The following is a 26,218-nucleotide window of genomic DNA, read 5'->3' as shown; positions in this document are numbered from 1 at the left end:
CCACATGGGAAGCTGAGGCTGGAGGATCACTTGAGCCTGGGAGGTTGAGGCTACAGTGAGCAGTGTTCACACCACTGCACTCCAGCCTGGGCGACAGAGCAAGACTTTTGTCTCAGAAAACAAACAAGCAAATAACCAACAATATCAACCTATGCTCCTAGTCAGTTTTTAGAACGTCCTGGAAAAAGTTTAAACGTTAAAACGATTATATCTGAGGCAGTGATGACTGACCTTGACATAAGGTGGAGCTAAAGATGACAGATGCCATTTCACGTCTGTGGTGCCGTGATTCTCGAGTTCCAGACAGCTCTCTAAAAGGAACACATATATCATAACCCAAACCCAGAGAGACTGGAGAACAAGCAGATGACTGTGACAGGCCTTACTACCTCATACTGGGGTTAAAAGAACCCAATCACTAGATCCCTAAAGGAGTTCAACAAGAACCACAGTATTTTCTTAAAAAACCAGGTATGTCAGATATTCTGTTTTAGGTTTTATTACAAGTATAATGCAAAGATACCAAGGGGCTTATGCAGAGGAGCAATAAGATGATGTACATTTTTAAAGCGTTACAGACTGCTCTGTAGAAAAGATACTGCAAGGCACTGAAGTGGACGAGGAAGCCCAGGTAAGTCATGGCTGCAGCAGTTTGGCTGTGAGATGACGCACAGGGTGACTGCCTCCAGCTTGGACAGTGGCAAAGGGGAGAAACAGACGTGGGCATGTGTGGCCTCTACTTGGAAGACAGGCTTCACAGGACTTGCTGATGGACTGAGTGGGAAGAGGGAGGAAGAAGAGAACTCAGAAATAACAACCGATGAACAGACAGTGGTGCCATCTACTGCCATGGTTGAGCCTGGAGGAGGTGTAGGGCTTCTCTTGGGCATACCACACCTGATGTGCCCGTGAGACGCCCACATGTGGGAGCCAAGCAGGCGCCGGGGTGTGGTGCCTGGGCCCCAGCACATGGGAAGTCATGAGAGCCACAGGCCACAGGCCACCATCACACAGGGGAACACAGAGAAAGAAACGCACAGGGAGGCCGGGCCGGGACCCTGCCAGTCTTCAGAAATCGGGGAGAGGAGTCAACAAGGGATCAGAGCAGGAGCAGGTGAGGCAGGAAAACTTGAGCCCCAGGGCACAGCAGCTGCACGGAGGAGTCCTCCAACGTGGAGGAGCAGTCGACAGTGCTGGGAGGTCAAGTCAACCAAGACACAAAACAGACCCTGGATTTGGCACATGGAGCTCTTAAGTGACCTCCACAGGATGGGGTTCCGGGCATGAGGTGACGGCAGCCAAAGCCTAAGGAAGTGAGGGCAGGGGGCTGCTGAGACGGGGGAAGCCACAAGGAAAGGGTGTGGGGGCCAAGGAAGATGCTTCTTAACCCGGTAATGGTGGAGTATACTGGGTGCTGGTGGAGACACATCAACAAGGAGGGAGAAGCTGATGGCTCTGGAGAGAGAGGGGACCACAGGAAGCCCCCGAAAGGTGAGAAGGGACAGGCCCGGTTCCAGGCAGAGGGCTCATCTGTGACGGAAACAGAAGCCGTTCACTGAGTCTCAGGGCCTCTCTGTTTTTCACGCGTGAGGCAAAGTCAAGGGTTAGGAAGAGTGACAGCAGGAGCAGGGGAGCGGGCAGAAGCTCCCAGAGGAGAGAAGGGCCCCCAGTTGCGGGGGTGGCGGGAGCTGCAGGACACACAGGGGAGCAGAGGCAGCAAAGCCTCAGGTGGAGGGGCACCAGGAACCCCCAGCAAGGCGGAGCAGCTCCCTCCAGCATGGTTTCACTGCAAGGGTGGAGGCAGGAGGAGCCAGGCTCCTGGGACAAGCCAGGGTTGGGATCTTGCCAGGCAGGAACAGAGAGGGAGAGGAGCACCCCACAGTCACGGAAGCCTGGGAAACAGCAACTATAAGGACAGACTCAGGAGTCCAAGGAGTGACAAGAGGAGAGGGGCATGGGCAGGCTGGGAGAGAGCACAAAACAGGCAGGGCCCTTAGGCAGGGGGGCTCTCAGGGAGGACAGAAAACTGCTGTGAGCCCTGGGTGAGTGAGCTGAAGAGATGGGCGACAGTCAGCAAGTGCCAGGCTCAGAGTGGGGAGCTCCAGAGCTGAACAACAAGGTCTGGGAGGAAGACCATGGAAGCAGGAGGCTGAGGCTGGGGGTAGACAACATCAATGGAGAGGCAAGGAGTTAGAGGGCCAGGCAAGAGATGCGCCCATATCATTTCTAACGGGTCCCCTGACAACACTGCTCATTTAGCCTGAGCCAGCAGTGAGAGAGACAGATAGGGACAAAAAGAAATGATCTCAGGACTCTCGAGGAATGTCAGCAATACAGAGTGCCTAACGGACAACAAACAGCATGCTAACTGCTGTACATGTATCACTACCACTGAACACGAATGCTCCTCACGTCCCAATAAACCCATCCTAAGTTGCAATGAACCTAAGTGGAAAATGCATTTAATCCCCCTAACCTACGCAACATCATAGCTTAGCCGAGCCTGCCTGAAACGTGCTGAGAACACTTACCTGAGCCCACAGATGGGCAAATCCTCTAACACAAAGTTCATTTTATAACACGGGGTGGAATATCTCATGTCATTTACTGAAGACAGTGCACTGCAGAATACAGTATCCGCTGTTCACCCTTGTGATCGCGGCTGACTAGAAGCTGTGGCTCAGGGTTACCGCCGCTCAGAATCACAAGAGGGTGCAGCACCATGTGTCGCTACCCAGGGCAAGGTCAAAAATCAAAGTGCGATTTTCATTGAATGCACATGGCTTTCACACCACCACTAGGTCAAAAAATGGTAAATCGAGCCACCGTAAGTCAGGGTCTGCCCATACAGGAATTACTGAATTTATCCTCGAAGCCTTCTCTGGAAGGAGTTAATTCCAAAGGCCATTTTACAAACGGGGAAATTGAGCAACTCTACTGGACCTGTCTGGAGCCTCAAGGTCACGTGAGTCAGTGATGAAGCCGGGCTCCACCACTGGCCTGCCTTCTTCATCTGCTAACTTATTAACAACTGTGGTCAAGGATCTTGTGAGAGTTGCACAGGAAAGATTCTGACCATCAAATAAAAGCTAGGATTCCTGGAATACACACAGTTAGTAAATGCCAAGATTTCACATATCAAGACTGTTTAGATCCCAAATCCAGCCCATCATGGAAATGATTGCTAGTGACCACTTTCCCCCGAAGGAGGAGGAAATCTGTATTTATCACCAACTTATTATGGCTAAGAATAAGCATAGACTCAATATATCAGCAGACATTTGAATTACATAATTTTGTGATACAATACCTGAAGTTTCACCAGGTTCTGTTGTAGAAAAAGTAATACTCTTCTTTCTTATTTCAACTTTTGTGGAAGGCGGTTTTGTCATTGGTTTCACCAAATGACTGACTGCAGGCTCAGATATTGGGGAAAGAATTCCAAATGGTTTGGAGGTCAAACGAGTTAAAAGTTCCACCTGAGTTAAATCTTCTCGAATCTGAACTTTCACAATTTTCTGAAATGAGCCAAAGACAGGGATAAGCTACAAAAAACATACCTATCATTTTAAACGAAACAATTCCATTTTTAAATCATGGTAGAGAAAAGAAATGCCAAAGAAATGAAACATCAATAAATTTAGGAATTAAAGTTTATTTATTTAGATCTCAAGGTAAATCTGTGACTCTGTCTCCTCTCTCCCACTACCTTTGTTTTTAAAGCAAATTTCGAAAATTAGTAATCAGTTCTAGGCTCCACTCTCTACACCCATTCCCCAAGATAACTGTTCTGATCACTATGGAGAAATTCTATACCAATGCTCTAACTAGTTGGCCTCAGAATACAAATAATCATGCCTCGGTATCCACGGCAGATCAGTTCCAGGATCCCCCGAGGACGCTAAAATCCTCAATGCTCAAGTCCTGTATATAAAGTGACACAGTATTTGCACATAACCTACATACATCCTCCCATACACTTTAGTTCACCTCTAGGGTTCTTATAATACCTAATACAGTGCAAATGCTATGCAAACATTTGTTATACTGTATTTATTTGTATTATTTTTCCCCCAAATAATTTCAGTCTGTGGTTGAATAATTTCAGTCCTTGGATGTGGAACCCACAAATATGAAGCGCCAAGTATACTTCCATTTGATTTCTGAAATTAAGTGCTAATAAGGATTATGAAACTGAAGCTACAAACTAACACAACTGTCACTCAAAGAAAAACCAAACCACTTTAAAAAGTACCTTCTGTCCAGCATCACAGTGTATATAGATCAAACCACTCCACGGGAACATTGACTGTTTTGTGGATAAGGAGGAATTAGGACTCACAAGAATTTGTAGTTTACTCCTTTAAAAAAAAATTAGTAAGAAAATTAGAAAGAGCCTGCATTTTAACAGCAGTAATCACAGGAGTTATAAATACTGTCTACCAGCCAATGGCCATTTCCTCACTGCTCAGGCAGAGCAGAGAACAGAGCTCACTCCACGCGGCTCCCATGCGCTCGGCCCACCTCCACCCGACTCGACGGCTAACGAGGAACTCGCCAGTGCGAACCCATGACACAAGGGCAAAACTCATGTGAAAACAAACCATGACTGAGGAATATCATTTTAAAAGCAACTCACGGTAAAAATTTCTAGCGCAAAAGACCAAGACTACAAAAGCTCTGAGCCATGTGACAGTGAAGAAGAATGTAGGTGCCACGGAGAGAATGAAGCGCTCTGAGCCACGTGACAGTAAAGAAGAATATAGGTGCAGCACGGGGAGAATGAAGCGCTCTGAGCCACGTGACAATAAAGAAGAATGTAGATGCAGCACGGGGAGAATGAAGCGCTCTGAGCACACGTGCAGCACAGTGAAGCGCTCTGAAGACAGTGAAGAAGAACGTAGGTGCAGCACGGGGAGAATGAAGCGCTCTGAGCCACGTGAGAGTGAAGAAGAATGTAGGTGCAGCACGGGGAGAATGAAGCGCTCTGAGCCACGTGACAGTGAAGAAGAACGTAGGTGCAGCACGGGGAGAATGAAACGCTCTGAGCCACGTGACAGTGAAGAAGAACGTAGGTGCAGCACGGGGAGAATGAAGCGCTCTGAGCCACGTGACAGTGAAGAAGAACGGGGAGAATACGCTCTGAGCCACGTGACAGTGAAGAAGCAGGTGCAGCACGGGGAGAATGAAGCGCTCTGAGCCACGTGACAGTGAAGAAGAACGTAGGTGCAGCACGGGGAGAATGAAGCGCTCTGAGCCACGTGACAGTAAAGAAGAATGTAGGTGCAGCACGGGGAGAATGAAGCAGCTGCAGAGGAAACTGGAAAAAAGGGTGGGGGAGACGGAGAAGAAATGAAGAAAAAAATGTGTTTCTATATGAGCCGGCTGCTCATATTTTCTGGGCTCAATAGTCTCTTCAAGAGCCAGGGGATGCCAGAGAAGAGTTTAAAAGTGGACAATGGGATCAGACTTGTGATTTTTAAAGAAATCACCAGACTGAAAAGCTATTTCCGTCAACATGTCAAAAATGACAGGGCAAGATTGTCTTCCCCTGACGAACACATGAGGCTACAGAAAAAGCGGCCTGTGAGGAACCTGCTCTGCCGTTAGCTGAAAGGGTGTGTGGCACATGAGAAACACTTGCTGCATGCCGAATTGACTGCTCTGGTTCCCACAACGTCTCTCTGGAGTATCCCTAACCATGCCTCAGCTCAAAGTCTCAGTCAAGTAAACTCTCCTAAAATTTCAGCATATCATTTTGCAAAAACTAAATAAACTTCATGTGGTCTCTCTGCAAAGCTGCTAATCCCAGATAGAAGGGAACACACAGGCATGGGCGCCACGCGCTGGCCAGGTGAGGTCCCGAAACGCCGCAGAGCTGTGGCTTTCCCACCTATCAACAACCAGGCTGTGGACAGGCTGTGGCCGTGTGTAAATGGCTGGCCCCAAGAGATGTCCTTCTGTCCTAGAATACTCTACATAGAAAACTGTCAGCAAGGTTATGGCTCATACATACTAAAAGCGAGGAAGCTTTGTCTGAAAAACATTCAGAAAAACAGAACACAAAACCCAAACCAAGATAAGAAGCGGCAGAAGTGTTTGGGCTCGGGACACATTGCGACCCCTCATCCCATGTCCAGCTGCATTCCTTGCTTTGTCATTTTGTGGGCAGAGTCCTAAGAAGGAAATGCTCTGAAGTCTTCACACCAGGGACTCTGTTCCACCTCAAATGTGTGTGTTCCTTTACCCTCCTGGGTGACAACATAACCAGCCGTGTGCAGATCTCTGCTCCACTAGTCCGCCTGCCACTGGAGCCCACAGCTGACCTGCAGAACCACGCACGCGCTTTGTGCAGAGTCAGCACGGTGCCAAATTTAACTGGATAAACTACAATGACATATTATTTGACCTTTACAAAGTCACCAAGCCAGCATCTAAGTAACACGCAGAGAACACAGAAGTCAGACTTACTCTGGGGCGACACATCCATGCTGCGGTGTGACTGTGAGGCAATGCGCTGGCCAGCACAGCTCAAATCTCAATAACCTCACAGAGTTATTCACAATCTGAAAACGTCCAGTTTTTGCCATGTCACCTATTTTGTCAGATAAATAAAATGTTACTTACATTTAACAACAGTGAAAAAGACAAATGTTAACAACTAATAAACCAGAACCCTAAATAGATACATGAGTATGCTACTGCTTTCTCAACTGCGCAATTACAGAAATTTCCAATCCTTGGTGGTAAACAAAAGGAAAAAGGAAACCTGGAAATTGTCACTGCTTGGTCTTAACCTGAGCACACACCTGCGTAGCAGATTCACTCTACTCTGCACCAATGCTCTATCTCTGTGGGCAGGGGTGTGGCTCTGCCACTGGGGAACTGGGAGCCTCGTTGAGGAGTGTGGCCCTGGGACAAGGACTCTGCTCTAGGCAAATCTGAGTGGGGTCTCCAACAGTGGAAGCAGGACCTGGGCAAGGCACAGCTCAATGTGCAAGAGCCCATGTGTGTCTTGGATGGGCCATGGGTACAAAGGAAGTACAGGCCCAGACACCAGAGCAAACCTCTGAGGTGTCACAGCTGACATACTCACAAGGAGAAGGAGCTACTAGAATCAAGTGCTCGGGCAGGACAGTCCACGGCTCTTCGGAGGCCAGCTGATCCGGAGGCGGGCGAGCCGCCTGTGAGAGAAGAGGAGAACCTTGAGGACCTTTGACTGGTAAAACATCCAAAGAGATGTTGCCACCATGTCTCCCAGAAGCTTCCAAGTCGCTAAAAAATTATTTAAAAATGAAAAAGTTACACAAGAGACAGAGACACAAGTTAAAAATGATAAAAGACCAGATTGTATCACATACTTTTATACTAATTCTTCATAAATCTAAAAACATTAAAAGTTAAAAGTGCATTATATATCAGGTATTTTTTAGCGAATAAAAATTATTCATATTGTGTATAGTTGACAGTGTGTATAGGCTGGGTGTGGTGGCTCATGCCTATAATCCCAGCACTTTGGGAGGCCGAGGCGGGAGGATCGCTTGAGGCTAGGAGTTTGAGAACAGCCTAGGCAACATAGCAAGACACCACCTCTACAACAAGATAAAAGAAAAATTAGCTGGGAGTGGTGGCAGGTGTCTGTAGTCCCAGCTACCAGGAAGGCCAAGGCAGAAGAATTACTTGAGGCCAGGAGGCCAACCTGGGCTACACAGCAAAACCCTGTCTTTAAAAAAATACATGAAGTATAGGGGTGACAGGGGTGGGTGGTTGCACTGGGACTTGCAGGGAACAGCCAGCCAGTCTGGGTCAGCGGCACTGAGCTCAGGGAGACAGCCGTGCAATGGAAAGATTAGTTAAAAATTAGAGGATTAAGTAAAAACGTAAATATGTTGAGGATAATGGGGCCAGGGTTCCCAGTACTGGAGAAAAGGGTATAAATGTGGAAAGGCACTGTGGTGTTAGACTAGAATTGGAGGCTTCAGAGGAAGCTCATTTAACATATTTATAAACACAAGTAAATACAGAAGTGTGTGGATTTGTGTATTAGTCCACATTTCCTGGGTTTGTCCACAGGGAGAGCCTAGAAGCAAGGGTATCTCAACAGCATGAGTACACCTAGTGCCTGCACCCTGGTTTCTAACACCATTCATTCTCTACTCTCAGCTTCTGAGAGAAATGGTTATTCCAGGGGGCGGGGTGGGGAGCGCAGGGAAAGTACAGGATGAGCCTAAACATCCTGCTGTGCCAATGAGTAAGAAAGTGCTCAAAGAAGGACGGGGACCCATCAAAAGGACCGGAAGCCAGAATGCAATGCAGGACCAAATAACGACAGTAAAGGACCCACACTGCACCCACGAGCCCACTCCAGTATCAGTGACTCATTACACAAAAAGGCCAAAAGCAAATCTCTTCCTCATAGGAAAAAGCCAATTAATACATGTAGAAAGATGGAATTAGAAATCACCCTTTGGTAACCATGATGAAAATAATTCAGGCAACAAGCATCAATGGATGCTCACAGTTTGATAAGGAACAGATAATCATGATCTTTAAAGAAATCCCTCTAAGATATTCATCAGCTTTACAGTGGAGAAATCTGGCAGGCACCATTTTTAACTAAGTGATAGCACAAATTAGCATTGTACACTGCCTGAGAAGATGTACCGAGAAAACAAACAGCATCATTCCTGCCAAAAGTGTGAAAATTCAATCTGCAAACTGAAATTGTGGGATGTTTTACAAAGTAACTGGCCTGGACTCCAAAAAAACATCAAGGTCATTGGTAAGAAAGGGTTAGCAGTTGGCCTGCAATCTATTTTCTCGTTTTTACCAAGGAATGCTCAATAAAAAAGAAAGGTGATTTGGTGAAATCTGCTAGTGATCTTGCTAGTGACAGATCTCCTAGCAAACACACTGATGTCCTTATCTATGGAATGCTTTTTGCAAGATGTATCTGCTCTGTCTAGAATTATTTCTGGTAAAGAAACCTGAAGCTTCTGATTTTATGGGATACAGTTATTTGAAAAATTACCACATAAGTCATGTAATTATCAAAGTGCAAAATAGAACTTTCATGCTCAATACAGCTCCTCCTTTCGGGTAAGCCATGTAGCACACGCACAATTTAGAGACCTGGTGTCAAAACTGAACAAGAGCTCAAGTATTAATGCGGCCGAAAGGACCTAGGAAGCGCCACCACCAGTCCCAGACTTCTCCAGGCTTCACCTAAAGTTACTAGTAAGCTTAATTCTGGGTGAAGTCTTTGATTTCGTGGATCTGATACAATAATCGAACCTTCTGTATTATCTCAGTCAGGAAAGATAAGGAAAGGCTAAGGAACTCTATTCTGAAAGAGAGTAAGCAGACAGCATAACTAAATGCAGCATGTGATGTTAGATTACATTCTGGACCAGAGAGGAAGCGGCAAAGATGAAGGTTATTTTTTGTTGTTGTTTTGTCATTTAACTATAATATAAAGGACATTATTGGAACAAACAACGTGTGGATGGAACCTGTGGACTAAATGATTGTAGTGTATTGCTATTAAACGTCCTAATTTGGATGAGTTTTCCAGGGCTATGTAGGAGATTGTTTTCTTCGTTTTGTTTTTGAGACGGAGTCTTGCTCTGTCGCCCAGGCTGGAATGCAATGGCCTCATCTCGGTTCACTGCAAGCTCCGCCTCCTGGATTCACACCATTCTCCTGCCTCAGCCTCCCCTGTAGCTGGGACTACAGGCGCCCTCCACCTCGTCCGGCTAGCTTTTTGTATTTTTTTTTAGTAGAGACGGGGTTTCACCGCGTTAGCCAGGATGATCTCGATCTGACCTTGTGATCCGCCTGCCTTGGCCTCCCAAAGTGCTGGGATTACAGGCGTGAGCCACCACGCCCGGCCATAGGAGAGTGTTTTTAGGACATTTAGGGCTAATTGGTTATCATGCCTGAAACTCTTAGATGGTTCAGAAAAATGTTCCATATAAATAGAGGATGATAAGGTAAAGGTGGTAAAACAACGTGAGTCTGAGTGCAGCGTATATAGGAATTCTCTGCACTATTTCTAAACTTTCCTGAAAGTTTGAAATTATTTCAACTTAAATTTTAAAATAAAGGTGAAATAAAAATTTTGAGACAAAATAATAATAATAGTAGAGTACAGGAAAAAAGATCAGCTTTGCTATGAATCGAATCATCCTGAAATCAGGTCATTTCTTTTACCTTGTAGATTCCAAGCTAGCTTTGGAAGAAGGCTGAAGGAATTCTCTGCTAGAAATGCAATCTCTGAATTCTCCAATTACTGAAAGTATAATTTTACACATGCTTCCATAAAAGAGCTGAACATCATTAGGCCGTTGGGGAATATCATATACTGAAATAGAAAATAATGTTTGAAATACATTAATGTTCACACAAGCACACCACAAAGTAACAGATACATTTGTATATTTACAGCTATAGAATATTAGTTTCCTGGGTTGGGGGAGGTGACATTAGGATTAGTAGTATACCTCCTGGCACAAAATTACAGTGAATTCAGCACCAGTGGCTGACAGCTCAGACTTGGAACCTGAATTTGAACTACCTTTGGCACTCATTTACTTTGTGACTTTTGGCAAGTTACTTAACCTCTCTGAACTTAGTTTCCTCAACTACAATACAGAGTAACGATCTGTATCAGGGGTTGTGAGCATTAAAATAAGAATGCTTTTGCAGATATATTCGGCAACAAACATTTATATGAAGCTTAATGTAGACATTGTTCTAATCTCTTTATATATATTAATTTAGTTAATTTTCAAAACAATTCTTTGAGATAGGTACTGTTACCCCTACTGCAAAGAGGAAGAATCTGAAGCACAGAAGTTAAGAGTCCATGATTTTTAAGTAGCAGTCTCACAGACATTCAATTTAAAGTAAATCTAGAAACCAGCACTACTAATATAATTAGATTAGTGAAACAGTATTCAAGATTAACATCTCTAGATTAGGCCACCCAAATTTGTATATACAAGAAATGTTAAATTAGATGGTCTTTGAGTATCATATATTTTGACGTGGAAATTTTAAAAGAACACAGTAACTATAAATTTAGATTTATAACTTAACCAAGACTCTTGACTGAAAAAGTTTAAATCAACTACAAAAATATGTGCCATAAATTACACATTTTGTAAAAGCAAGATTGTTACAAATCTTTGGAACAGTAACATGCTCAACGAAATGTTACTGAAATTCATCACATAAAAGCTTCAGCTGCAGTGTACTCACAGGTGATCTATGGTACAAACCAACAAATAAAGTGAAACTGTTTTCTCCGTTCATCTGGACAATAAATATATAATCACAAGGAATACAGTATTCCTTGAGGTGAAATTCTGGTGTCCCAAAGACCTGGCCTGAGTCCCAGCTCAACCCCATCTTAGATGGGTGATCTTGACAGCTACTTGAGCTCTTGGTTGGCTGTGTCAACACAACTCTTAATACATTATGTGTACTTAATTTTTGGACATGCAGCTCTACCTGGAGCATTCGCCCTTATTCAGGTCTCATCTTCACCTTACCACCTCCTCCTTTTTCTTCAAGTATACCTCAAGAATCATCTCATTCTAAGTGAGGTGCCCTCCCAGATTTATAAACACAGCTCTCTCTATCACGGCACTTTTCACATCACACCTGAGTCATCTGTCTTCCCCTGAGTCTGTAAGCCCCTCATGGACAAGGACAGCATCCAGTACCTCTGCATCCAGTGTCCATAGACCTACTGGCACTCTGTCTTCTCAGGATGCATCCACCATTCAACGAGAGGACTGTCGTTGTATGGTGGGGCTATGCCACCTTCTGAACCACTGCAAACTCTGGCTCCCTACAGTCTTCACCACAGTTGCACCGTGTTACTAAGTGTTAGTGTTCCATCTCCATAGCACAGTTCAGCTTATCTCGTATTTGGATCCTTCCTTTGAGGAAGAGGTGGGGCTGCAGTGGGACGGATGGGTCTTCAGTTTCCACTTCAAATCCAAGGCTTTTTTCCTTTGCTCTGGTCCCCGAGCACACTCCTAACAAGTCCATTTCAAGTCTTTTTGTCATTTTTAACTAACTCATCCTTGCCTTCCCTTTGAGCAGATGATCTAGACACCCACTTATTGAAAAGTTCACAGACTATTCAACATCACCCCTACCAAGGCATAAATGTCCTTTCATCACTGCATATTTCAGAAGCAAAATATAATCCATCACTAAAAAAGTAGAAAATAAAAACAGGGAAAAACTACCACCAGAAATTTACCACCAAAACTAGCCACTTATTCTTTTGGTGTGTATATGCCTGTAATTTTACTTATGTAAATATATGTAATAATTTTTAGCAAAATGATATCTTACTATGCAAACTTCAAAAAGGTTTTGTGATAAATGAAGAGCTTTCCATGTCATTCAGAACAGATTCACATTATTGTTCTAATGGCTTCAAAATACTCTACTGTGGCCGGGCGCGGTGGCTCACGCCTGTAATCCCAGCACTTTGGGAGGCAGAGGCGAGGGGATCAAGAAGTCAGGAGATCGAGACCATCCTGGCTAACATGGTGAAACCCCGTCTCTACTAAAAAATACAAAATAATTAGCTGGGTGTGGTGGTGGCCTGTAGTCCCACCTACTTGGGAGGCTGAGGCAGGAGAATGGCGTGAAACCGGGAGGCAGAGCTTGCAGTGAGCAGAGATCGTGCCACTGCACTCCAGCCTGGGGGACAGAGCAAGACGCCATCTCAAAAAAAAAAAAAATTCTACTGCATAATTAAATGACTCCCTATTCTTGGGCATTAAGGTTACTTCTAGCTTCTTGCTATTATAAACAACACTATGGTGAAAATCCGTATATACATTTTTACACAGTCTGTATGTCTCAATATATTTATATTTTGTAGGAATAATAAATACTGTTAAATATTTGAAATGTTTAGTATAAACAGGGCTAACCATCTAGGTTAGTGTCACCTTATCACTACCTATTTTGAAGATTTTTTGCCACCACTGCATCTTCCATAAATCTTACAATAGGCACAATAGAACAGTAACCTCAAAATGAGTGCGAGTTTACAATCAAATCTAAGTAGCAATTAATTTGATTTAATAATGACCATTTTCTTCTTCCTGTTTACAAGGTTGCCTAGAGAATAAGTGCAGAAAGTATTAGTAACATGTAACATTTATACAGCAGCAAAGCTCTTTCACTGAATCCTTGTTAACAACTCCGTATGGATGAAAAGCTAGATGTCGCTCCTCCTCCCATTTACAGGATAAGGAAACTGATATTCAATAATGTAATTTGTTCAAACTCATACAGCAGGGCTGTGGCTCAAACTCTGCCTGACACTGTATCTAAACTAACCCTTCCTTCTTATATCACATTACTGGACCTAGATAATACTATAAACGACCCAAAAGATTTAATACATCAAGACACGCCGAAATTCTTACCTTCAGTTACTAATAGCTCATCTTGAAACGCTTCAACAAAATTAATGTTTTGAAACACACTGTGTTCTGGAAGTATCTCTTTTATCATCTCTGGTTTATGTAACAGGGCCCTGGCATGAGAGGTTTTTTATTATTATTTAAAAGTGCCATTATATATAAAATAACTTTAATTAGATTTTCACTAATGCATTTGGCAAATCCCACTAATACTGAAATATCAGTACACAGACCTTACACCTAAAAGAAAAATCTGTTTTGGAAGTTCCCTCGAAATTTACACATGGTAGTAAAATTATCAGTTTCAGTTAAATATTAACATCAAACAATAATTCCCTAAAAGAAGAGTAAAACTAGATTCTTTTCAGGTCCTACATTTTCATTATTTGTGATAATGTGGTAATAGCTAGAAATTTGTCTCAGAACACAAAAGAACATGCTAAAAAATGGGAAGATTTGAAGGGGAATATCTCAATTACCATATAACCATGTTTATCTGGCTCCTTCCAGAGAATCTGAAGTGAGAAAACTGAAATGTAAATTTCTCTATAATACTCAGATGTCCACAAAGAAAATCTCACTACTATAATTTTATGTCAAAGAGGAGTTTGAAAACAATACGCTGACTTCTATATCCCAATTGAGAAAAAGAAAAACATCAGAATACCTCATAATATGATTTCTCCAAATGTCAGTTTCTCTTTCCAAAATACTTAAAAAAGAAACAAAACCAGGTCCAAAGGCAAGCTTTTTATTTGGTCTGTTCTAACATCATGTAGCAAGCCGCCATTAAATTCCCTCTTGTAAAACATTCCAATGACCCTCAACAAATTAAAAACAAAACAATTTCCCAAATTCTGTATCAGAATAAAACACAGCCAAGCACAAAGGGTTGGAAGGAGACAGGCGTATTCCTCCACACCCCCTTTCTAACGATTTTTTATTAGCAGGTGACACATCATGAGCTGCACTCATCCTGTGTTTAGGTCCTTTAGTCTAGGAAACTACACTTTACAATGACAGAATTCATATCTTTGAATCACACTTAAACCTAAATCAACATCCTAAATTTTCCAACAGTTCAGCATATCAAACTATGTTTAAATTATCTATCTATTTATTTATTTATTTATTTATTTGAGAGGTCTGGCTCTGTCGCCAAGGCTGGAGTGTAATCATAGCTCACTGCAGCCTTGAACTCCTGGGACTGTGATTTTCCCACCTCAGCCTCCGAAGCAGTGAGGACTACAGGGGCACACCACCACACCCAACTGAATTTTCTATTTCTTTTCTAGAGACAGGGTCTCATTATGTTGCCCAGGCTGGTCTTGAATTCCTGGCCTCAAGCAATCTTCCCACTTCAGCCTCCCAAAGTGCTGGGCATGAGCCACGTAGCCTGCCCTATATTTACATTAGATAGATCAGATTTTACAGTAGTTTGTACTTTTTAAATAGCTGCAAGCTAAACATCTTATACATTTCGAAAATTCGACTTGATCCTTTCAAATAATTCACAGCATTCCCAGAAATATTACTAACTAGTCATCTGTTTATACAATATAATCATTCAGTAGTTTCTAATCTTTTATAAAACTGACACGGTCACTTGACATGTCATCAAGAGTACATTATAAAAATAGTCCTATTATGAAGTATGATGCAGCTAATGAGTAAGGGAAGAGTGGCACAATACATTCATCTAGAAAAGAAGGCACATTCTGAGGAAATATAGGAGATGAGTTTCCTACGGGTATTTTTTCCTCACATTGTGGTAGCTTATCACTCACATAAATTCTACCATGATTTTTCATCTACCAATTCACTAATAGTGAAATGTTCTAAAAATTCCACATCCCAAGCCACAGAAGCCTTCATCATTTCTACTGAATGGTTCCCAGCATTGTGTAAGATAAGTCATCTACCTGCGATACTGCTGTCTTGAAATTTCATCTCCACCAAATAAGTATACAGTGGATAGTTCTGTTGCAGTTTTATTATTGATTCCTCTGTCTGATGGATTATATATTAAAGTAACATCCTGATGCCAAGAAAAAAAAATCAGGAGTAAATATTAAATATTTTTAAGTAATTTCATTCTGATTCAACAATCTTATGAGTCTAAATATCTGACATAGACACAAGTGCATGTGCATGGCATTTCCAACATCACATAAGTATGTCCACTCCTACATTATTTTCAAATATTATTTTAGCTTTTGGCTTTAAAATACATAATTATTAACTTAATTTTAAAATGAGTTGATGTTGTTAGCACAGAAACTTTTATACTTACTTCTTGTGTTCTTTCCTTGAGTACAAATTTATCTGGAAAAATCCTCAATACTTTAGGATCCAGCAAAATTTTTTTCTGAGAATCCTTAAAACCTACTGCTTTAACAAAAGCTGCTCGGGAGCCAGTGTTGCGGACAGAAAAAACAATTTTACTTTCTTTGCCAGGTACTAAGCCATTCACTGTTACCATGTAACTGTCAGATAATTTTTTAACGCCTTCCAAAATAAGATTGCTTGTTCCTCCATATCCAGACAAAGGTATCTAAAAGAATATACATATCCAAAATTATTTTAATGTTAAGCAGAAAGCAAAACACTGAATTACAGTCAGAAGAAAATTCAGAAAGATTTAATACAATTAAAAATTTTAATGTTTGTGTACTTTGAGTAGTAGTTCCTCATTTCCAGTTCAGCGGTATATTAAAGACTTTGTTTTAAGGAAAAAACAAACAAAAGACCAGCAAAATTATCTGGCTTCTGAAATGCTAAGAATTAACTATTTCAAAAGCCAAGCTTAGATGACAGAGGAATAATACAAAGATTAGTACAGATATGCTTAAGAAGTTTATAGGGTAAAATATACTAATATTTTTAATTTACTTTGAAATGCATTAAAAAGATGAACTGGGGGCTGCCAAGGTAGCCGAAAAGGAACAGCTCCCGTCTGTAGCTCCTAGTGAGATCAACACTGAAAGCGGGTTATTTCTGCTTTTCCAACTGAGGTACCTGACTCATTTCATTGGGACTGGTTAGAGAGTGGGTACAGCCCACGGAGGGTGAGCCGAAGCAGGGTGGGGCGTCACCTTACCTGGGAAGCGCAAGGGGTTGGATGCCCTCTCTCACCACTCCTATTTAATATAGTATTGGAAGTTTTGGCCAGGGCAATCAGACAAGACAAAGAAATAAAGGGTATTCATATAGGAAGACAGGAAGTCAAATTGTCTCTGTCTGCAAATGACACGATTGTATATTTAGAAAACCCCATCATCTCAGTCCAAAATCTCCTTAATCTGATAAGCAAAGTCTCAGGATACAAAGTCAATGTGCGAAAATCAGAAGCATTCCTATACACCAATAATAGACAAACAGGGTCAAATCATGAGTGAACTCCCATTCACAATTGCTACAAAGAGAATGAAATACCTAGGAATACAACTTACAAGGGATGTGAAGGACCTCTTCAAGGAGAACTACAAACCATTGCTCAAAGGATAAGAGAAGGCACAAAGAAATGGAAGAACATTCCATGGTCACGGATAGGAGGAATCAATATTGTGAAAATGGCCATACTGCTCAAAGTAAGTTACAGATTCAATGCTCTTCCCATCAAGCTACCATTGACTTTTTAGAATTAGAAAAAAAACTACTTTAAAGTTCATATGGAACCAAAAAAGAGCCCATAGAGATAATTGCAAGACAATCCTATGCAAAACGAACAAAGCTGGAGGCATCACACAACCTGACTTCCAACTATACTACAAGGTTATAGTAACCAAAACAGCATGGTACTGCTACAAAAACAGAAAGACAGACAAATGGAACAGAACAGAGGCCTCAGAAATAATACCACACATCTACAACCATCTGATCTTTGACAAACCTGACAAAAACAAGAAATGGGGAAAGGATTCCATATTTTTAAAATGGTGTTGGGAAAACTGGCTAGCCATATGCAGAAAACTGAAACTGAATCCCTTCCTTAAAACTTATACAAAAATTAACTAAGATGGATTAAAGACTTAAATGTAAGACATAAAACCATAAAAACCCTATAAGAAAACCTAGGCAATACCATTCAGGACATAGGCATGGACAAAGACTTCATCACTAAAACACCAAAAGCAATGGCAACAAAAGCCAAAATTCATAGATGGGATCTAATTAAACTAAAGAGCTTCTGCACAGCAAGAGAAACTATCATCAGAGTGAACAGGCAACCTACAGAATGGGGGAAAATTTTTGCAATCTATCCTTCTGACAGAGGGCTGATATCCAGAATCTACGAAGAACTTGAACAAATTTATAAGAAAAAAACAAACAACCCCATCAAAAAGTGGGCAAAGGATATGAACAGACACTTCTGAAAAGAAGACATTTATGCAGCCAACAAACATGTGAAAAAAAAGCTCATCGTTACTAGTTACTAGAGAAATGCAAATCAGCCAGGCACGGTGGCTCACACCTGTAATGCCAGCACTCTGGGAGGGCGAAGTGGGCAGATCGTGAGATCAGGAGATCGAGACCATCCTGGCTAACAGGTGAAACCCCTTTACTATTAAAGAAAAAAAAATACAAACAATTAGTTGGGTGTGGTGGCATGCACCTGTAGTCTCAGCTACTTGGGAGTCTCGGAGGCAGGCGAATCGCTTGAACCTGGGAGGCGGAGACTGCAGTGAGCCAAGATCGCGCCACTGCACCACGCCAGCCTGGGCAACAGAGCAAGTCTCTGTCTCAAAAAAAAAAAATAAAAAATAAAATAAAAACCACAATGAGATACCATCTCACACGTTAGAATGGCGATCATGAGAGATTCTGTTCCAAGATGGCCAAACAGGAACAGCTCCGGTCTGCAGCTCCCAGCATGACTGACACAGAAGATGGGGATTTCTGCATTTCCAGCTGAGGTACCTGGTTCATCTCATTGGGACTGGTTGGACAGTGGGTGCAGCCCACGGAGGATGAGTCAAAGCAGGGCGGGGCGTTGCCTCACCCGGGAAGTACAAGGGGTCAGGGGATTTACCCTTCCTAGCCAAGGGAAGCTGTGACAGACTGCACCTGGAAAATCGGGACAGTCTCGCCCAACTACTGAGCTTTTCCAACGCTCTTAGCAAATGGCACACCAGGAGATTATATCCCACGCATGGCTTCACGGGTCCCACGCCCACAGAGCTTTGCTCACTGCTAGCGCAGCAGTCTGAGATTGACCTGCAATGCAGCAGCCTGACACGGGGAGGGGCGTCCGCCATTGCTGAGGCTTGGGAAGGTAAACAAAGCAGCCAGGGAAGCTTGAACTGGGTGGAGCCCACTGCAAGGCCTATAGCCTCTATAGAGCCCACCTCTGGGGGCAGGGCATAGCTGAACAAAAGGCAGCAGAAATTTCTTCTGACTTAAATGTCCCTGTCTGACAGCTCTGAAAAGAGTAGTGGTTCTCCCAGCACCGTGTTTGAGCTCTAAGAATGGACAGACTGCCTCCTCAAGTGGGTCCCTGACCCCTGTGTAGCCTAACTGGGAGACATCTCCCAGTAGGGGCCAAATAACACCTCATACAGGCTGGTGTCCCCCTGGGATGAAGCTTCCAGAGGAAGGATCAGGCAGCAATATTTGCTGTTCTGCAATACTTGCTGTTCTGCAGCCTCCGCTGGTGATACCCAGGAAAACAGGGTCTGGAGTGGACTTCCAGCAAACTCCAACAGACCTGCAGCTGAGGGACCTGACTCTTAGAAGGAAAACTAACAAACAGAAAGGAATAGCATCAACAACAACAAAAAGGACATCCACACAAAAACTCCATCTGTAGGTCACCAGCATCAAAGACGAAAGGTAGATAAAACCACAAAGATGGGGAGAAACCAGAGCAGAGAAGCTGAAAATTCTAAATACCAGAGCACCTCTTCTCCTCCAAAGGATCGCAGCTCCTCGCCAGCAACGGAACAAAGCTGGACAGAGAATGACTTTGATGAGCTGACAGAATTAGGCTTCAGAAGTTTGGTAATAACTTCTCCAAGCTAACGGAGGATGTTCAAACCCATCACAAGGAACCTAAAAACCTTGAAAAAAGATCAGACGAATGGCTAACTAGAATAAACAACGTACAGAAGACCTTAAATGACCTCATGGAGCTGAAAACCATGGCACATGAACTACGCGACACATGCACAAGCTTCAATAGCCGATTCGATCAAGTGGAAGAGAGGGTATCAGTGAAGATCAAATTAATGACATAAAGTGAGATGAGAAGTTTAGAGAAAAAAGTAAAAAGAAACGAACAAAGTCTCCAGGAAATATGGGACTATGTGAAAAGACCAAATCTACATTGACTGGTGAACCTGAAAGTGACAGGGAGAATTGGAACCAAGTTGGAAAACACTCTTCACGATATTATCCAGGAGAACTTCCCCTACCTAGCAAGGCAGGCCAACATTCAAATTCAGGAAATACAGAGAACACCACAAAGATATTCATCGAGAACAGCAACCCCAAGAAACATAATTGTCAGATTCACCAAGGTTGGAATGAAGGAAAAAATGTTAAGGGCAGCCAGAGAGAAAGGTCGGGTTACCCACAAAGGGAAGCCCATCAGACTAACAGCAGATCTCCACAAGCCAGAAGACAGTGGGGGCCAATATTCAACATTCTTAAAGAAAAGAATTTTCAACCCAGAATTTCATATCCAGCCAAACTAAGCTTCATAAGTGAAGGAGAAATAAAATCCTTTACAGAAAAGCAAACGCTGAGAGATTTTGTCACCATCAGGTCTGCCTTCCAACAGCTCCTGAAGGAAGCATTAAACATGGAAAGGAACTACTGGTAGCAGCCACTGCAAAAACATGCCAAATTGTAAAGACCATCGATGCTAGGAAGAAACTATACCAACTAATGAGCAAAATAACCAGCTAACATCATAATGACAGGATCAAATTAACACATAACAATATTAACCTTAAATGTAAATGGGCAAAATGCCCTAATTAAAAGACACAGACTGGCAAATTGGACAAAGAGTCAAGAACCATCCGTGTGCTGTATTCAGGAGACCCATCTCACATGCAGAGACATACAGAAGCTCAAAATAAAGGGATGGAGGAAGATCTACCAAGCAAATGGAAAACAAAAAAAGCAGGGGTTGCAATCCTAGTCTCTGATAAAACAGACTTTAAACCAACAAAGATCAAAAGAGACAAAGAAAGCCATTACATAATGATAAACGGATTAATTCAACAAGAAGAGCTAACTATCTTAAATATATATGCACCTAATACAGGAGCACCCAGATTCATAAAGCAAGTCCTTAGAGACCTACAAAGAGACTTAGACTCCCACACAATAATAATGGGAGACTTTAACACCCCACTGTCAACATTAGACAGATCAACAAGACAGAAGGTTAACAAGGATATCCAGGAGTTGAACTCCGCTCTGCACCAAGTGGACCTAATAGACATCTACAGAACTCTCCAGCCCAAATCAACAGAACATACGTTCTTCTCAGCACCACATCGCACTTATTCCAAAATTGACCACATAGTTGGAAGTAAAACACTCCTCAGCAAATGTAAAAGAATAGAAATCACAACAAACTGTCTCTCAGATGACAGTGCAATTAGATTAGAAGTCGGGATTAAGACTCACTCAAAACCGCACAACTACATGGAAACTGAACAACTTGCTCCTGAATGACTACTGGATAAGTAACAGAATGAAGGCAGAAATAAAGATATTCTTTGAAACCAATGAGAACAAGGACACAACATACCAGAATCTCTGAGACACATTTAAAGCAGTGTGTAGAGGGAAATTTATAGCACTAAATGCCCACAAGAGAAAGCAGGAAAGATCTAAAATCAACACCCTAACATCACAATTAAAAGAATTAGAGAAACAAGAGCAAACACATTCAAAAACTAGCAGAAGGCAAGAAATAACTAAGATCAGAGCAGAGCAGAAGGAGACAAAGACACAAAAAAACCCTTCAAAAAAATGAATGAATTCCGGTTTTTTGAAAAGATCAACAAAATTGATAGACTGCTAGCAAGACTAACAGGGAAGAAAAGAGAGAAGAATCAAATGGATGCAATAAAAAATGATAAAGGGGATATCACCACCAATTCCACAGAAACACAAACTACCATCAGAGAATACTATAAACACCTCTATGCGAATAAACTAGAAAATCTAGAAGAAATGGATAAATTCCTGGACACCTACACCCTCTGTAGACTAAACCAGGAAGAAGTTGAATCTCTGAATAGACCAATAACAGGCTCTAAAATTGAGGCAGTAATAGCCTGCCAACCAAAAAAAGTCCAGGATCAGATGGATTCACAGCCGAATTCTACCAGAGGTACAAAGAGGAGCTGGTACCATTCCTTCTGAAACTACTCCAATCAATAGAAAAAAAGTCCTCCCTAACTCATTTTATGAGGCCAGCATCATCCTGCTACCAAAGCCTGGCAGAGATACAACAAAAAAACAGAATTTTAATCCAATATCCCTGATGAACATCGATGGGAAAATCTTCAATAAAATACTGGCAAACCGAATCCAGCAACACATCAAAAAGCTTATCCACCATGATCAAGTGGGCTTCATCCCTGGGATGCAAGGCCGGTTCAACATACACAAATCAATAAACGTAATCCATCACATAAACAGAACCAATGACAAAAATCACATAATTATCTCAATAGATGCAGAAAAGGCCTTCGACAAAAAATTCAACAGCCCTTCATGCTAAAAATTCTCAATAAACTAGGTACTGATGGAACATATCTCAAAATAATAAGAGTTATTTATGACAAACCCACATCCAATATCATACTGAATGGGCAAAAACGGGAAGCATTCCCTTTGAAAACTGGCACAAGACAGGGATGCCCTCTCTCACCACTCCTATTCAACATAGTGTTGGAAGTTCTGGCCAGGGCAATCAGGCAGGAGAAAGAAATAAAGGGTATTCAATTAGGAAAAGAGGAAGTCAAATTGTCCCTGTTTGCAGATGACATGATTGTATATTTAGAAAACTCCACTGTCTCAGCCCAAAATCTCCTTAAGTTGATAAGCAACTTCAGCAAAGTCTCAGGATACAAAATCAATGTGCAAAAATCACAAGCATTCCTATACACCAATAACAGACAAACAAGACAGCCAAACCATGAGTGAACTCCCATTCGCAATTGCTTCAAAGAGAATAAAATACCTAGAAATCCAACTTACAAGGGATGTGAAGGACCTCTTCAAGGAGAACTACAAACCACTGCTCCACAAAATAAAAGAGGACACAAACAAATGGAAGAACATACCATGCTCATGAATTGGAAGAAACAATATTGTGAAAATGGCCATACTGCCCAAGGTAATTTATAGATTCAATGTCATCCCCATGAAGCTACCAATGACTTTCTTCACAGAATTGGAAAAAACTACTTCATATGGAACCAAAAAAGAGCCCGCATTGGCAAGACAATCCTAAGGCAAAAGAACAAAGTTGGAGGCATCATGCTACCTGACTTCAAACTATACTACAAGGCTACAGTAACTGAAACAGCATGGTACTGGTACCAAAACAGAGATACAGTCAATGGAACAGAACAGAGGCCTCAGAAATAACATCACACATCTACAACCATCTGATCTTTGACAAACCTAACAAAAACAAGAAATGGGGAAAGGATTCCCTATTTAATAAATGGTGCTGGGAAAACTAGCTAGCCGTATGTAGAAAGCTGAAACTGGATCCCTTCCTTACAACTTATACAAAAATTAATTCAAGATGGTTAAAGACTTAAATGTTAGACCTAAAATCATAAAAACCCTAGAAGAAAACCTAGGCAATACCATTCAGGACACAGACATGGGCAAGGACTTCATGAATAAAACACCAAAAGCAATGGCAACAAAAGCCAAAATTCACAAATGGGATCTAATTAAACTAAAGAGCTTCTGCACAGCAAACAAAACTACCATCAGAATAACAGGTAACCTACAAAACGGGAGAAAATTTTTGAATCTACCCATCTGACAAAGGGCTAATATCCAGAATCTACAAAGAACTTAAACAAATTTACAAGAAAAAGACAACCCCATCAAAAAGTGGGCAAAGGATATGAACAGACACTTCTCAAAAGAAGACATTTATGCAGCCAACAGACACATGAAAAAATCTCATCATCACTGGCCATCAGAGACATGCAAATCAAAACCACAATGAGATACCATCTCACACCAGTTAGAATGACAATTATTAAAAAGTCAGGAAACAACAGGTGCTGGAGACGATGTGGAGAAACAAGAACACTTTTACACTGTTGGTGGGACTGTAAACTAGTTCAACCATTGTGGAAGACAGTGTGGTGATTCCTCAAGGATCTAGAACTAGAAATACCATTTGGCCCAGCCATCCCATTACTGGGTATATACCCAAAGGATTATAATTCATGCTAGTATAAAGACACATGCACACATATGTTTACTGTGGCACTATTCAAAATAGCAAAAACTTGGAACCAACCCAAACGTCCGTGAATGATAGACTGGATTAAGAAAATGTGGCGGCCAGGCGCAGTGGCTCAAGCCTGTTAATCCCAGCACTTTCGGAGGCTGAGACAGGTGGATCACTAGGTCAGGAGATCGAGACCATCCTGGCTAACATGGTGAAACCCCGTCTCTACTAAAAAATACAAAAAACTAGCCGGGCGAGGTGGCGGGCGCCTTTAGTCCCAGCTACTCCGGAGGCTGAGGCAGGAGAATGGTGTAAACCTGGGAGGTGGAACTTGCAGTGAGCCGAGATCCAGCCACTGCACTCCAGCCTGGGCAACAGAGCCAGACTCCGTCTCAAAAAAAAAAAAAAAAAAAAAAAAGAAAGAAAATGTGGCACATATACACCATGGAATACTATGCAGCCATAATAAAGGATGAGTTCATGTCCTTTGCAGGAACAGGGATGAAGATGGAAACCATCATTCTGAGCAAACTATCACAAGGACAGAAAACCAAACACTGCATGTTCTCACTCATAGGTGGGAACTGAACAATGAGAAACATCACACTTGGGGGCCTGTTGTGGGGTCGGGGGTAGGGGGAGGGATAGCATTAGGAGAAATACCTAATGTAAATGACGAGTTAATGGGTGCAGCAAACCAACAAGGCACATGTATACCTATGTAACAAACCTGCACGTTGTGCACATGTACCCTAGAACTTAAAGTACAACTAACAACAACAACAAAAAGAATGGCGATCATTAAAACATCAGGAAACAACAGGTGCTGGAGAGGATGTGGAGAAACAGGAACACTTTCACACTGTTGGTGGGAATGTAAATTAGTTCAACCATTGTGGAAGACAGTGTGGCAATTCCTCAAGATTCTAGAAGTAGAAATACCATTTGACCAGCAATCCCATCACTTGGTATATACCCAAAGGATTATAAACCCTTCTGTTATAAAGACACATGCACACATATGTTTACTGCAGCACTGTTCACAATAGCAAAGACTTGGATCCAATCCAAATGCCCATCAATGATAGACTGGATAAAGAAAACGTGGCACAGATACACCATGGAATACTATGCAGCCATAAAAAAAGGATGAGTTCATGTCCTTTGCAGGGACATGGAAGAAGCTGGAAATCATTCTCAGCAAACTAACACAGGAACAGAAAACCAAACACCGCATGTTCTCACTCATAAGTGGGAGATGAACAATAAGAACACATGGACACAGGGAGGGGAACATCACACACCGGGGCCTGTCAGGGGGTGAGGGACTAGGTAAGGAATAGCATTAGGAGAAATACCTAATGTAGATGACGGGTTGATGTGTGCAGCAAACCACCACTGCACGTGTACACCTGTGTAGCAAACCTGCACATTCTGCCCATGTATCCCAGAACTTAAAGTACAATAAAAATAAGTAAATAAACAAATAAATTTAAAAAAGATGAGCTGATGGATGGATATGTGGGAGAAGAAATACAGCAAAATGTTAACTATAGAATCTAAGTGATAGAGTATGTGACTGTTTACTGTATAATCCTTTCAACTTTTCAGTAATTCTGAACCTTTTCATAATAAAATGTTTTTGGGGGAAACTGTATTTATAATCCTCTTAGTGTGCAGTCTAGCCAGTGTCAGAGAAAAGCATGCAAAAGGGACTAAGCTAAAGAACTCAAACAACTTTTCAAAGACAGACACACTGTCAACGGGGGAAGCAGCACACTAGAGTCAGGCTTGGGGATCCATCTGCTGCTGCTTCCACAGGGCTCAATCCTTGCAGGAAGCAAGGCTTCACAGAATACATCCCATAAATTCGAATGTAAGGAAAACATTCACCCTGCTGGAAACTTGCCATACTTTGAAATGCACACCTTCAAAAATTATCTTCCATTCCTAATTACAGGTTGAGTATCCCTTACTCCAAGTGCTTGGGACCAGAGGTGTTCCAGATGTGGGAATGTCTGCTTTCTACTGGCTGAACATCCCTAATTCAAAAATCCAAAATCCAGAATGCTCCAAAGAGCATTTCCTTTCAGCATCGTGTCGGCACACAAAGTTTCTGATTTTGGGCTGGGCCCGGTGGCTCACACGTGTAATCCCAGCCCTTTGGGAGGCCGAGGCAGGCGGATCACAAGATCAGGAGATCGAGACCAGCCTGGCTAACACGGTGAAACCCCATCTCTACTAAAAATACAAAAAAATTAGCCGGGCGTGGTAGTGGGCACCTGTAGTTCCAGCTACTCAGGAGGCT

General features: G+C 42.2%; 1 protein-coding gene and 1 long non-coding RNA gene across 8 annotated transcripts in view; one reads left to right on the top strand and one right to left on the bottom strand.

The window, feature by feature from the left end:
- CEP192 (centrosomal protein 192) overlaps positions 1-26,218 on the bottom strand; it is a 143,262-nt gene that overhangs the window by 20,556 nt on the left and 96,488 nt on the right. For all 7 annotated transcript variants that reach the window (XM_050767533.1, XM_050767535.1, XM_050767537.1 and 4 more), the window contains 9 exons: positions 15,754-16,014; positions 15,383-15,498; positions 13,464-13,573; positions 10,213-10,363; positions 7,097-7,275; positions 6,472-6,595; positions 4,256-4,361; positions 3,311-3,518; positions 232-311 (listed from right to left, as the gene is read on the bottom strand). In XM_050767533.1, the coding sequence (XP_050623490.1) occupies positions 232-311; positions 3,311-3,518; positions 4,256-4,361; positions 6,472-6,595; positions 7,097-7,275; positions 10,213-10,363; positions 13,464-13,573; positions 15,383-15,498; positions 15,754-16,014 (1,335 nt within the window). The remainder of the gene's footprint in view (positions 1-231; positions 312-3,310; positions 3,519-4,255; positions 4,362-6,471; positions 6,596-7,096; positions 7,276-10,212; positions 10,364-13,463; positions 13,574-15,382; positions 15,499-15,753; positions 16,015-26,218) is intronic.
- Positions 4,926-5,375, top strand: LOC126941241 (uncharacterized). The gene is made up of 3 exons (XR_007721185.1): positions 4,926-5,018; positions 5,170-5,226; positions 5,284-5,375. It is a non-coding gene; the product is annotated as an uncharacterized LOC126941241 (long non-coding RNA).

The sequence above is a fragment of the Macaca thibetana genome, chromosome 18, assembly GCF_024542745.1.
Source record: "Macaca thibetana thibetana isolate TM-01 chromosome 18, ASM2454274v1, whole genome shotgun sequence".
Lineage (NCBI taxonomy): Eukaryota > Metazoa > Chordata > Mammalia > Primates > Cercopithecidae > Macaca > Macaca thibetana.
This window is presented reverse-complemented; position numbering and strand designations above follow the sequence as displayed.